This window comes from Leopardus geoffroyi, chromosome C3, assembly GCF_018350155.1.
Source record: "Leopardus geoffroyi isolate Oge1 chromosome C3, O.geoffroyi_Oge1_pat1.0, whole genome shotgun sequence".
NCBI lineage: Eukaryota > Metazoa > Chordata > Mammalia > Carnivora > Felidae > Leopardus > Leopardus geoffroyi.
This window is the reverse complement of record NC_059338.1, coordinates 106,480,231-106,492,773: the sequence shown is the minus strand read 5'-3', so window position 1 is coordinate 106,492,773 and position 12,543 is coordinate 106,480,231. Positions and strand designations below refer to the sequence as shown.

The following is a 12,543-nucleotide window of genomic DNA, read 5'->3' as shown; positions in this document are numbered from 1 at the left end:
GATGCATTGTCATTGCCATTCGGGCTACTCGCCTTTAACCATCACCTGCCTGTAGCAAATTTGCCACCTCTTCCCGGAGAACATTCCACCTCATTTCTTTACTTCTGCTGGTCTCTAGCTCTGCACATAGGTCACAATTGCATCTATGTGAATCTCACTGATGGTTGGTGATATTTCTAGGTTCCTCGAGACAAGAGGCTGCTATCTGTAAGCAAAGCAAGTGACAGCCAGGAAGAGCCGGATAAAAGGTATGGTATTATGTAAAGGGATATGCCTGGCTCCCCAAATAACTCTTTTTCGGTGTTTTTGAAAACCATGGTATTCAGCTATAATTTTTGTTCTTAAGGGAAGTTGGGACCAAAAAGTTTAGTCTCTTCTCTCTGTCTTTGAAGAGTCTTGACCAAAACTGGATCTCTCAGTAGGTACCACAAATTGCATCCAAAGGGTCATCAGCAGGTTCTTGATGTACCCCCTTCCTGGAAGCCTGGATATCCCGAGTTAGAGGTGAAATGCTGGCAAGATAGCGTACTGCCGGGGTCAGCTCTTGTGATCGATCCCATGGCTGGGTAATTACGATCAAGCCCTTGAGGGAGTGAGCCCCGTGGAGATTGCTTTTGATGAGGGGGAGAGGAAGGAGACTGGGCTGTTTCTCACTCCAGGAGGCGGTTGGTAGAGAACCAGGCATGGCAGCACATACTGTGAGGGTGCAGGGGCAGGACAGATGTTAGGAAATCATTACATGACCCCCCTTTTCCTGCGATCCTGAATTAAGAACCGATTGAAACACAAGACACAGACAGATTGAAAAGGAAAAAAAATCAGTTTTCTTTCTGATTAAGCCAACAGAGAATGCCATTTTTGAATCTGCAGCTTGTAACATGTCAATCCTGACTTAGGTATGTCTACTCACCTAGTCTCAGGCAGGACTGCAAGCCTCCCTGAAGGGACAGGCCACTGTGGTATGGCAGGGGTGACTGGAGTCCTCTCTGTATGGCCGGGATGAGCCAGACATAAAGAGGGACCCAGAAGGGACTGAACCACCTTACTCAGCTACTTCTCCCAAACTCATTATTCAGATATATCCCTTTCCTGCAGAGGAATAGGGGAGAAACCACAGTGCTTTTCCTTTGGTGTTTCTTCCTAAAAAAAAATTTTTTTTAAAGATTTATTTATCTTTTTGGGAGACAGAGAGTGAGTGGGGGAGGGGCGCGCGCGCACACACACACACACACACACACACACACACACACACAGAATCCAAAGCAGGCTCCAGGCTCTGAGCTGTCAGCACAGAGCCTGATGCAGGGCTCAAACTCAAGAACAGTGAGATCATGACCTGAGCCAAAGTCAACTGCCCGACCAACTGAGCCACCCAGGCGCTCCTGGTGATTCTTTCATATGGAAATATGAAGTCAGGAGAAATGAAATCCCCTGCTAGCTCATATATCCAGATCTTACCTGGCCTTGATGGGACCTGCTTATGACACGAATGGCAGCAGGAACCACCCCACCAGCCAGCAGCCCTGGGCTGTGTATCACCTCCAAAGTACACCCTTAGCAAAGGTTAAGGCTGTCTGCATCTGATGTGCAGTTTTAAAGGAATCTTCTGATGCTGCACGCTGTCTTGGGGACCCTAGTTGGTAGCAGTGATGATGGAGAAGGAGCCTGATACTCTTCAGATCTTGTGACTTTTCCTCCTGTTAGCCGGTATTTATTAAGCCAAGCAGGTGCAGTCTGCTAAATCGTATACCAGTATTCATAGAAGGGTCAGGGAAAAACACGTCTAAAATATGTGCTCCGTCTGCGTCATAATACACAGAAGAGACCATTTGTCGTTACAGCATCTTTTAGAACGATATGGGAGAGTGACAGCCCCTCATCGTACTTTCATGGTTATTTTGTGATTTCGGTGGAGCAGCTTCAAAAAAACTGGCAGTGAGGTACAGACAGAACTACCTTGTGTGTAGACCAACTATGACCTCGTAGACTTCAGGTCGAAAGTAATTTGCAAGGATATCATTTGATCTGCAGCGTATTCAGGAATTAAGGTGCCATGTGCTTGCATGGTGTCATTACAACTGTCTGTATGTAGAAGTTGGTACTTGGAAAAATAAATGAAAGTCTCACTGGCATGCCCCAGATTTTTTAAAAAGCATATTTAATGTGCCGTTCGTAGCCTTGCGTTTTTTTCCTCCTATTGCAATATTTGGTTCAACTTTAAATTCTATTGCGGGTGAGCCAGTAGCTCACGATAATTCTTACTTTGCTATAATCAGCCATTTTTTGGATGTCTTTCTGAAGTTCTCTAGCTTCTAAAACTACCGCTGTTCTGCAGAGGCAGTTACACATTCTAGGATGATGCTGTGTCTATTATTTCCTCATCGTGTGGTAATATCGATGGTTCAACTAGGTTTATAGTTTATAATATAGGTTTATTTATATTTACTTACAATATAGGTTTATACGAGTCTATAGTTCGCTTGTGTTGGCTTCTAAGAATGCCCCAAATATTTTGACTTGTGTCTCTTGTTTGGGATTCGTGTGTCTTGTGTGGATTAGAGAATTAACAAATTTAGCTTGAAATGGACTCTAAGCGCAGAGGAGTTGGTTAGCTTTGAATCTGTTGGCGAAGGCAGTAGGTGTGTGCTTATAAAAGTCCAGAAGAGTAGAAACTGGAGACTTGCTTTGGTAGCTAATCAGTGTAGACCAACCAGCCCTTGTACATCCAACTCACAGGACGTTATCCACATGTATTACTAGTTAATCCTCCACAAAAGAGTCTGGGGTAAAATTAGTTTGGGAAATTCCGGGTTATAATGAAACAGGCGAAGGAATGCCTGGGAGCCTTTTCTGTGTTCATGATGTTTGTGACCCACCCAGGCTGGGTTTGTTATGGCAGTTTTTGTTTTTGTTTTTTGTTTTTTTGAATACTGATTTTTATCACAGACTCCTGTCTTTGAGGACCATCTGTTAACATTCCATGCAATATTCTAAACAATGGAGTTTTAGGAAATGCTGACATAAACGGGTGGTCTGGGTTTGGCATCATCTAGCTAACTGGACTCAGATTAAACGTAATTTCTAAATTTCACTGTGTCTTATATGCAGATTCACTGTATTGCTCTGACCATGAAAGCAGGTCAAAGCCAGAATGTAGCCTTGCAATTTTATTCTTTAAAGAATTACTTTCTGGAATGATCTCTACAGATTTGTGACAGACTCAGAAAAGTTTAGGTATTTTTCTGGTGTCTTTATTCATGTCGGAGCCATTCTTTCCTCAAGCTTCATTCACTTTGAGGTTTTGTCTGAGAAATCAAAGCCAAAAATGCACAGTCCTGCTGGAGAGCTAGGCAAGTTCAGAGGGGCCAGGAGAGGTCAATTTTGGGAAGAAGCAATTTTATTCAAATAGTTTTCTCTCTATGAGAGATGCCAGTTAGCCCACACTAGTGGGCTAACTAATTTAAAGCACACACACACACATATACACACACACGCTAGTTAAAAACAAAACAAAACAAAACACAGACATTGGAGATAGGGCTCCATACAAAATATGTATTTTTTTTCCTCCATATCATTCAGAATAATCTATAAATGAGAGGTGCCCCAAATTTTACTGACCACAGGGACTTTGCTAGTAAAATCACTGTGCTATCCACAATACTCTTCCATTGACGAATTTCTCTTTGCTTCTGTTCTCTCCCAGAATTCTGTAGTATAAATGGAAAGTATTTTATCCTAGCCTGGTGAGAACTAATTTTCCAAATCCTTTCCTTTCTCTTTGTACCAGTCAGGAGGTCTGAGATCTGAGAGAGCTTGTTTTACATAAGCCCAGTGACGCCACTCTCCGAAGCTCCAAAAGTAATTCAGTGCTAAGGGTATCAATGAGCTCGTGTTGTTTCTCCATTTAGTGAAAATATTTTAATGATAAATTCTCATTGCCTTTTGTCTTTCCTGCAAGGACGTTAGCCCACAGAACAGTGAAATATATTCTTCCCACTGCCCCCCTTCAAGTTATTGTCCCGCCCCTGCCTTAAAAAAAATTTTTTTTAATGTTTATTTAGTTTTGAGAGAGAGAGAGAGAGAGAGAGACAGAGCATGAGCAGGGGAGGAGCACAGAGAGAGGGAGACACAGAATCCGAAACAGGCTCCGGGCTCCAAGATGTCAGCACGGAGCCCAACATGGGGCTTGAACTCACAAACCGTGAGATCATGACCTGAGCTGAAGCCAGACGGACGCTCAACTGACTGAGCCACCCAGGTGCCCCTAAAAAAAACTATTTTATAACTTTTTCTTTTGAAAGTTTTCAAACATATCCAGGAGTAAAGAGGACAGTATAATGAACCCCCAAATACCCACCCCATTCTCCAGGTTCAGCAGTGGTAGTTTTTGGTTACACCTGCTTCATGTCTACCTTTTCTCTTTCTCTCTCTCTTTTTTTATTGCAGTAGTCTTTGAAATAAGTTCCTGACATCATGTCATTTCATCTCTAGCTACTTCTCATTTATATCTCTAAATAAAAAGGACGTTTTATTACATAATCTCAAAATCATTATCATAACTAAATGAACAATACTTCCTTAATAATCACCTCACTTGAGGTCCATAGTCAATTGCCTCAAAGATCCCATTGTCTCAAAACGCCTCTTTGGCTTTTCAAATCAGGATCCAAACAAGATCTACTCATCCTGTTTGATTGTTATGTCTTTCAAATCTCTTACTCTAGAACAAGCTTCCCACCCTCCTTTCTTTTTTTCATGCCTCTAACTTATTGAAGAAACCAGGTCAGTAAGATGTGTTACATTCTGTTTGTATGATTGTTCCCTTTTGATTTTATTTAAGTTATTCTTCCATCCTTCTGTATTTCCTGAGAGAAATACAGAGTTAGATCTAAGGCTTGCCTAAATTCAGGGTCAACTTTTTTTTTTTTCCCCCTTTTCCCAACTGCACTTTATAGGCGGGGTAATTTGCATGGTTCCGGGAACAACTGTCCTACCTCTAGTCATGCGAAGATCCACTGCATTCCCTTGTAAAGTTCACCATCAGCTTTTTCCCTAATGGCATTAACATCCACTGGTTGTTGCTGGCCCCTGTTATTTTATTAGGAGTCGCAAAGTGGTGATCTTTCTAATTCTGTTATGTTGGGGGGGGGGTGGGGGGTTTAAACATGCAGAAACTGCCTTGGCACCAGTGAAGCCCAGAGTAATCTGACTGGAGGAGAAAACCGAGTGCAGGTCCTAAAGACTGTTCCAGTGAACCTTTCCCTAAATCAAGACCACCTGGAGAATTCGAAACGGGAACAGTACAGCACAAACATCTCCGAGAGCCCGGCCATCATCCCGGTGTCCGGAATCACGGTGGTGAAAGCTGAAGATTTCACACCCGTGTTCATGGCCCCGCCCGTGCACTGTCCCCGGGGAGATGGCGAGGAGCAACGTGTGCTTATCTTTGAACAGACCCAGTATGGTGTGCCCTCCATGGCCAGCCATAGCACCTACCTCAAGGATGACCAGCGCAGCACCCCCGACAGCACTTACAGCGAGAGCTTCAAGGACGGAACCGCAGAGGTGAGTCCCTGGCTGTGTCCGCAGCAGCCAGAACCTCAACCCAGAACCCCCAGCTAGTTTTGTTTCTGTTTGCTTTTGGAGTGGGATCAAGTAATTAAAACTGTGAGTTCAGAGTGTTCAAAACGTGTGTTTGTATCTGTATAACAAGGTTTTAGGGGCGCCTGGGTGGCTTTGTCAGTTAAGCCTCTGACTTGATTTCCGTTCAGGTCACGATGTCATGGTGAGATCATGCCCTGAGACAGGCTCTGCTTAAGATATTCTCTCTCTCTCTCTCTCTCTCTCTCTCTCTCTCTCTCTCTCTCTCTCCCTTTCCTCCCTCCCTCTCTCTGCCCCTCCCCTGCTCGTGCGCGCTCTCTTCCTCTCAAAAAAGTTTTTTCTTAAAGTTTTCATTTGATTTTTCATTTTGAGAGAGAGAGGTAGAGAGAGAGAGAAAATAAGTGGGAGAGGGGAGCAGAGAGAGAGAATCCTAAGCAGGTTCTGCACCATCACAGCAGAGCTTTGCATGGGACTTGAACTCACGAACTTTGAGATCACAAACTGAGCCATAGTCAGATGTTTAACCTACTAAGCCACCCAGACACATGTATTTTAATAATTTTCTAGACCTCATCTAGTTTGTAACCTTCCAAAAGGTAGCTAAAGATGTTGCCTGTGCATTTTTTGAAACAGTGTGACTCTTTAAGACCTAGTATGATTGAATACTCAAGAAAGAATTTGTATTATCAGCAATCAAGTGTGTATACGCGTGTACATTTTATACTTTACAAGTAGAGACCACATATTCTTTTCATGTGCCTGTAGAACTTACAGAAACAAGGTTCTTTGCTCATTTGTTTTAAATTCACCAGCTTGAGGGGTGCCTGGGTGGCTCAGTCGGTTAAGCGTCCAACTTCATCTCAGGTCACGATCTCGCGGTTTGTGAGTTCGAGCCCCGCGTCGGGCTCTGTGCTGACAGCTCAGAGCCTGGAGCCTGCTTCAGATTATGTGTCTTCCTCTCTCTCTGCCCCTCCCCTGTTTGTGCTCTGTCTCTCTTTGTCTCTCAAAAATGAATAAATGTAAAAAAAAAAAAAAATTAATTAGATTCACCAGCTTGAAAATTGTGGTAGTTGTATCAGAATCAACATCAGAATCAATAGAAAGTTCCCTCACCCTTAAAGTTTTCTTGAGCCTCTGTATTTGAAACCTTCTCCTCTCTCTTGCTCTGGGCAAGCACTAACCTGCGTTCTGTCACTATAGTTTCAATTTTTCTTTCACTTGAGATTCTTCTATTTTGTTGCTTTTGTTAATCGTTTATTTACTTGCTAAATAATCGTTAATCGTTTATTTACTTGCTAAATATTCCATGGTAAGCATATTATCACAATTTGTTTGTGATATATCTGTTCACCAGTTAATGGACATATTTTGTTGCTTCTGGTTTTGGCTATTATGAGTGAGTAGTGCTGCTGTGAACATTCACATGTATGCTTTTTTTTTTTTTTTATGTTTATTTATTTTTGAGACAGAGAGAGACAGAGCATGAGCAGGGGAGGGGCAGAGAGAGAGGGAGACAGAGTCCGAAGCAGGCTCCAGGCTCTGAGCTGTCAGCACAGGGCCTGACGCAGGGCTCGAACTCACAGACTGTGAGATCATGACCGGAGCCGAAGTCGGACGCTTAAGCGACTGAGCCACCCAGGCGCCCCTACATATATGCTTTAATGTGGACGTATGCTTTCATTTCCTGGGTAAATACCCAGGACCAGAATTGCTAGGTCATGGGGTAAATGTATGTGTAACTTTATAAGATACAGCTGTACAGGATGGCCATGCCATTTTCATTCTCACCAGTAGTACATGAGGGTTTCCATTTTCCTCATCCTTGCCCAAACTTGGTATTGTCAGTCTTTTTAACATGAGCTATTTTAGTGGATATGTGATGATGTCTCATTGTGGTTTGAATTTGCGTTTCTCTGATGTCTAGTGGTGTTGAATATCATTCATGTGCTTCTTTGCCCATTCTTACAACTTCTTTTGTGAAAAGTCTGTTCAAATGTTTTGCCCAATTTTTTTTTATTTACAAATTTTTTAATGTTTATTTATTTTTGAGAGACAGAGAGAGAAAGACAGAGTGTGAGCAGGGGAGGGGTAGAGAGAGAGGGAGACGCAGAATCTGAAGCAGGCTTCAGGCTCTGAGCTGTCAGCACAGAGCCCCATGTAGGGCTCGAACTCCCGCACATGTGAGATCATGACCTGAGCTGAAGCCAGCTGCCCAACCGACCAAAACACCCAGGCTCCCCTCACCCAATTTTTAAATGGGGTTACCAGTCTTCTTCGTTTTATTTTTTATTTATTTAATTTATATCCAAGTTAGTTAGCTTATAGTGACCTGTCTTCTTTTAATTAAATTGTTCAGAGTTCCTTAAATAATGTGAAATCAGTTATATGTTTTACAGTCGGTAGGTAGCCTTTTTTGTTGTTGTTGTTTTAACCGTGTCTTTCAACGAGCAACAATATTTAATCTGGATCAATTTTTTCTCTTCTAGTTTATGCTTTTTATGTACTTTTTAAGAAGTCTTGGTATGACCCAATGTCACAAAGATTTTCTTTTGCTTTTTTCCCCTAGGTTTTTAATAGTTTCACCTCTACATATAGGTTTATCATCCATTTTTGAGGTGACTTTTGTAATGGAGTAAGGGAAGGGTTGAGGTCCATTTTTGTTTTTTTTCTCCATATCACTATCCAGTTGTTCCAGCACCATTTGTTAAAAAGACATCTTGTCTCCATTTAGTTGCCTTGGGATCTCTGTAGAATGAGTGTAATCGTGGGTTAGTTCTCCAATTTTTGACCCAGGATATCGAATGCATTTTTTTTTTTTTTTTCCTATTGGTTCAGGTCAGCTTTTCCAACATTTAGGAGCCGTGCCCCTGTGTTTGAGATGATGGTCATTGGCTTCCCATTTTTCAGTCTGCCCAGGACAATAAAAGATCGTGGCAGAAGGTGAAACAGACGGTTTCTAATTTCCTAAAGAGGAGTCAGTGTCGTGGCAGTGTGCCAGATGCTTGCAGTCTGCTGCCCGTTTAGTTGCCGCTGGGACAAAATGCCACCACCTGAGGCTGAGATTGCACCCTAAATCATAATATTTGAAAATAATAAACATTTGATGGGCCTACTTACTATGTGCTCTGCTCATTTAATCCTCACCCAAACCCTATGAGGGGTGTACTATTTTTGTCATCTCTGTTTTCCAAGTGAGTAAACTGAGGCACAGGGAGCTGGCCTATGCCCATGGTCATACTGCAGTAAGTGGTAGAGATGGGACTCATCACAGGCTGCCAGGCGTCAGGACCTGTGCGGGGCCTTCCCACCCTCAGTGTTTCCATTCCTAAAGACAGGGAGTGACTCACCCCAACTTTTTTTTTTAAATTGCATGTCCTCTGTCAATGTCATTAGCGGTATCTTATCTTTCAGAAGAGCCAAAGGGACTGGCTCTCTGCAGTGTCGATAGGGAGTTAGGTGGGCAAGTTGCTCTGGTGACCCTCTGTCACCACTGAGTCCCTGCTGTACTGTGTGAAATCGGGGAAGAGCAGAGTGACACATGATAAATCCCCTGCCCTTAAGAGGCTACCATATTTCTTGAGTTCTGGTAGCTGTATAGTTAAACTTCCAATGTCTTTCTAATAAAAAATAATGCCTTAAAGTTAGCTTCCATAGTTTCCTGGGCCATATTGCTTAAAATAGTTAACAGAACTTTTTTTTTTTCTTAACCGAAGAGGGATCTTGTAAGCTTTTTGGCATTATTGAATATTTATGATTTGCCCACAGGCAGTTGGGATGTTTCAGCGAGGAAAGCAAAAGCAGCTTACTTCACATGGGAATGTCGGGCACATGCTTTTTCATTAAAAATTTGCCACTGAGGTTTTTCTCAGCGGGTGTGGAAATCTCCCATTAGTCACATAAGAGTCCACGGAGGTGACCCAATGTCAACAGAACCATGATGCTGTTTGGGGGTGTATGTTATCAGTTGTGTTTGTGTTGTAGATAAGGAGGCTTGTGAAAGGAAACTATTGTATTTGGGGTTTTATTTGGAAGGGAATGAGAAAGTAACTTACGTGAAACTCAACGTGAAGACTATTCTCAGGACATTTGGTGTAGCTGCCCTCCTAGTCTTGGAAATCAGTGTTTACCTTGTATATTGTATTTAAATCTGATGTAAATTAAATGGATCTGTTGTTATCTTTAGTCATGGCATTGCTAACTGGTTCTAAGATTAGGTGAGTAATTTCACCAGGTAAATTTCACTAAGAAAAATTTGTCTAAAATCTGGTACTTCTTTCAGGAAAACTATTAAAATGTCTGGGACTCTTGTTGAATTAGCAAATTTTATTTTATTTTGTTTTGTTTTGTTTTGTTTTGTTTTGTTTTATTTTATTTTGTTTTATTTTACTTTATTTTATTTTATTTTATTTTATTTTATTTTATTTTATTTTATTTTATTTTATTTATTTAAAATGTTATATAACCTAATTGAGAAATTCATAACATATAAGAGAGGGGGTTTACTTTTTTTTTTTTTTTTTTAATTTTCTAACGTTTATTATTGAAAGACAGAGCATGAGCACAGTAGGGGCAGAGGGAGGGGGAGACACAGAATCCAAAGTAGGCTCCAGGCCCTGAGCTGTCAGCACAGGGCCTGACGCGGCACTCGAACTCACAAACCGCAAGATCACAACCTGAGCTGAAGTTGGCCGCTTAACCGACTGAGCCACCCAGGTGCCCCGCAAATTTTATTTTTTAAAAATGTTTATTTGTTTTGAGAGGCAGCACACATGTGAGTCGGGGAGGGGCAGAGACAGAGAGGGAAAGAGAGAATCCCAAGTAGGCTCCATGCTGTCAGCACAGGGCCCCGATGTGGGGCTCCAGCCCACTAATTATGATCGTGACCTGAGCCAAAATCAAGAGTCAGATGCTTAATTGCCTGAGCCAGGTGCCCTACAAATTTCATTTCTTATTAGAGACTGATTCTTCTGTATGTGTGTGTGTGTGTATTTGTGTGTAGGTGGATATCAGAGAAGTGAGCCGTTTGGCTCAACTGAGGCTGGGGGCTTTTTAAGACAGTGGTAACATTAAAAAGTTCTTTAATGGATTGATTTTAGCTATTTTATCGTGCAGTCCCTTTGTAAGAACATTTGGTAAATATTTACTTCTGGTGCTGCTTTGATTTCTGTCCTGTAGAAGCTTACTATTGGTCTATAAGACTTGGAAAGAAGAGTTTTTACAGAAAAATTATATGTACAGTCATAATAAGAACCAAAATGGAAAGAAGAATTTGCTTAATCTGTACTACAATTTTGTGTCAGTTAAAATGAGTCTATCTACCTGTATGAATAAAGGAGCACCAGAGTCTTAGTGATTTAATACACTAAAAGTTTATTTCTTATTAGTAAGAATCCTGATACATGTCTGCAGACCTCTTTCTAATTAATGAGTCAGGAATCCAGATTCCCTCCATCTTATGACATTCCTGTCTTCATATGTGGCCTCTGGGCCCCCCTGCTTGGGAAGTGAGATCATGAAGATTGCAGACTGACTTGTAAATACTATGACCTGATAGTGACATGCATCACTCCCGTTCATCTTTCATTGGCTAGAACTAGTCACATGGTCTTAACTAACTAACTGCAAGAGGGCTGAGAAGTTTAGTTCTGTCATGTGCTTAGGAATGAGAAGAACTATATACATGGGCAAGCACCAGATATTTCTACCATGTGTTTCATAATTCAGTCGTTGGTATGTTACTTGTCAAATTAACATAGTTTGCAGAGAATCCTGAAATGAAAGCAAGGAATGATTATTTGTCATACCCAATAGATCTACGATGGTTAGTTAGTGATTTTATATTCATCTGTAGACTGATAACTGGAAGTTATCGTGAATCTAAGCCCTGTCCAGTAGGATTAATTGTTTTTCAGTTTTTTCTTAATGTTTATTTATTTTTGAGAGAGAGAGAGAAAGAGCATGAGCAGGAGAGGGGGCAGAGGGAGAGGAAGACACAGAATCTGAGGGAGGCTCCAGTCTCTGAGCTGTCAGCACAGAGCCCAATGTGGGGCTCGAACTCATGAACCACGAGAACGTGGCCTGAGCCGAAGTTGGACGCTTAACTGACTGAGCCACCCAGGCACCCCAGCATGATTAATATTTTAACTAGGCTCATTTCCTCCCACACATTTAAAGAATAATACTTTAGTAAGAAAGAAAGAGAGAAAGATATGTATATCTTGTACACACACACACACACACACACACACACACACACACACACACACCATGGAGTAATAATCCATCACAAAAAAAAGATGCGATCTTGCCATTTGCAACAACCTGGATGGACCTAGGGGGTATAATGCTAAGTGAAATAAGTCAGTCTGAGAATGACAAACACCATATGATTTCACTCATTTTGGAATCTAAAAAACAAAACAAATGAATAAACAAACGAAAAGCAGAATTAGATCTATAAATACAGAGAACAAGCTGTTGGTTGCCAGAGGGAAGGAGAGTGGGAGAGATGGGCAAAATGGGTGAAGGGGAGTGGGAGATACAGGCTTCCAGTTATGGAATGAATAAGCCATGGGGATAAAAGGCACAGCTTAAGGAATATAGTCAATGATACTGTAAAAGCCTATGGTGACAGATAGCAGCTACACTTGTGGCGACCGTAGCATAATAGAGAGAGAAGTTCACTCACTATGTTGGACACCTGAAACTACTTTAGCATTGTGTGTCAACTATACTCAAATAAAAAAAAAATGTTTTTTAAGGATAAAAGTCTTAAAAATGTTGAATCAAGTACTAAATTGGAACATAGTTTCACTTGTGATTAATGCACTTGGTTTTACTATGTTTATTTTAGACATATTGATATAATGCATACGGTACCATCAGATTTCTATCCTTTTATTACATCCATTTGTTTCTGCATCAACCAACATTTTGGAA

At 41.4% G+C, this 12,543-nt stretch overlaps 1 protein-coding gene across 4 annotated transcripts in view; it reads left to right on the top strand.

The window, feature by feature from the left end:
* Positions 1-12,543, top strand: part of GRHL2 (grainyhead like transcription factor 2) — a 168,854-nt gene that overhangs the window by 58,697 nt on the left and 97,614 nt on the right. For all 4 annotated transcript variants that reach the window (XM_045454032.1, XM_045454031.1, XM_045454030.1 and 1 more), the window contains exons 3-4: positions 181-248; positions 5,175-5,568. In XM_045454032.1, coding sequence (XP_045309988.1) covers positions 181-248; positions 5,175-5,568 — 462 coding nt within the window. The remainder of the gene's footprint in view (positions 1-180; positions 249-5,174; positions 5,569-12,543) is intronic.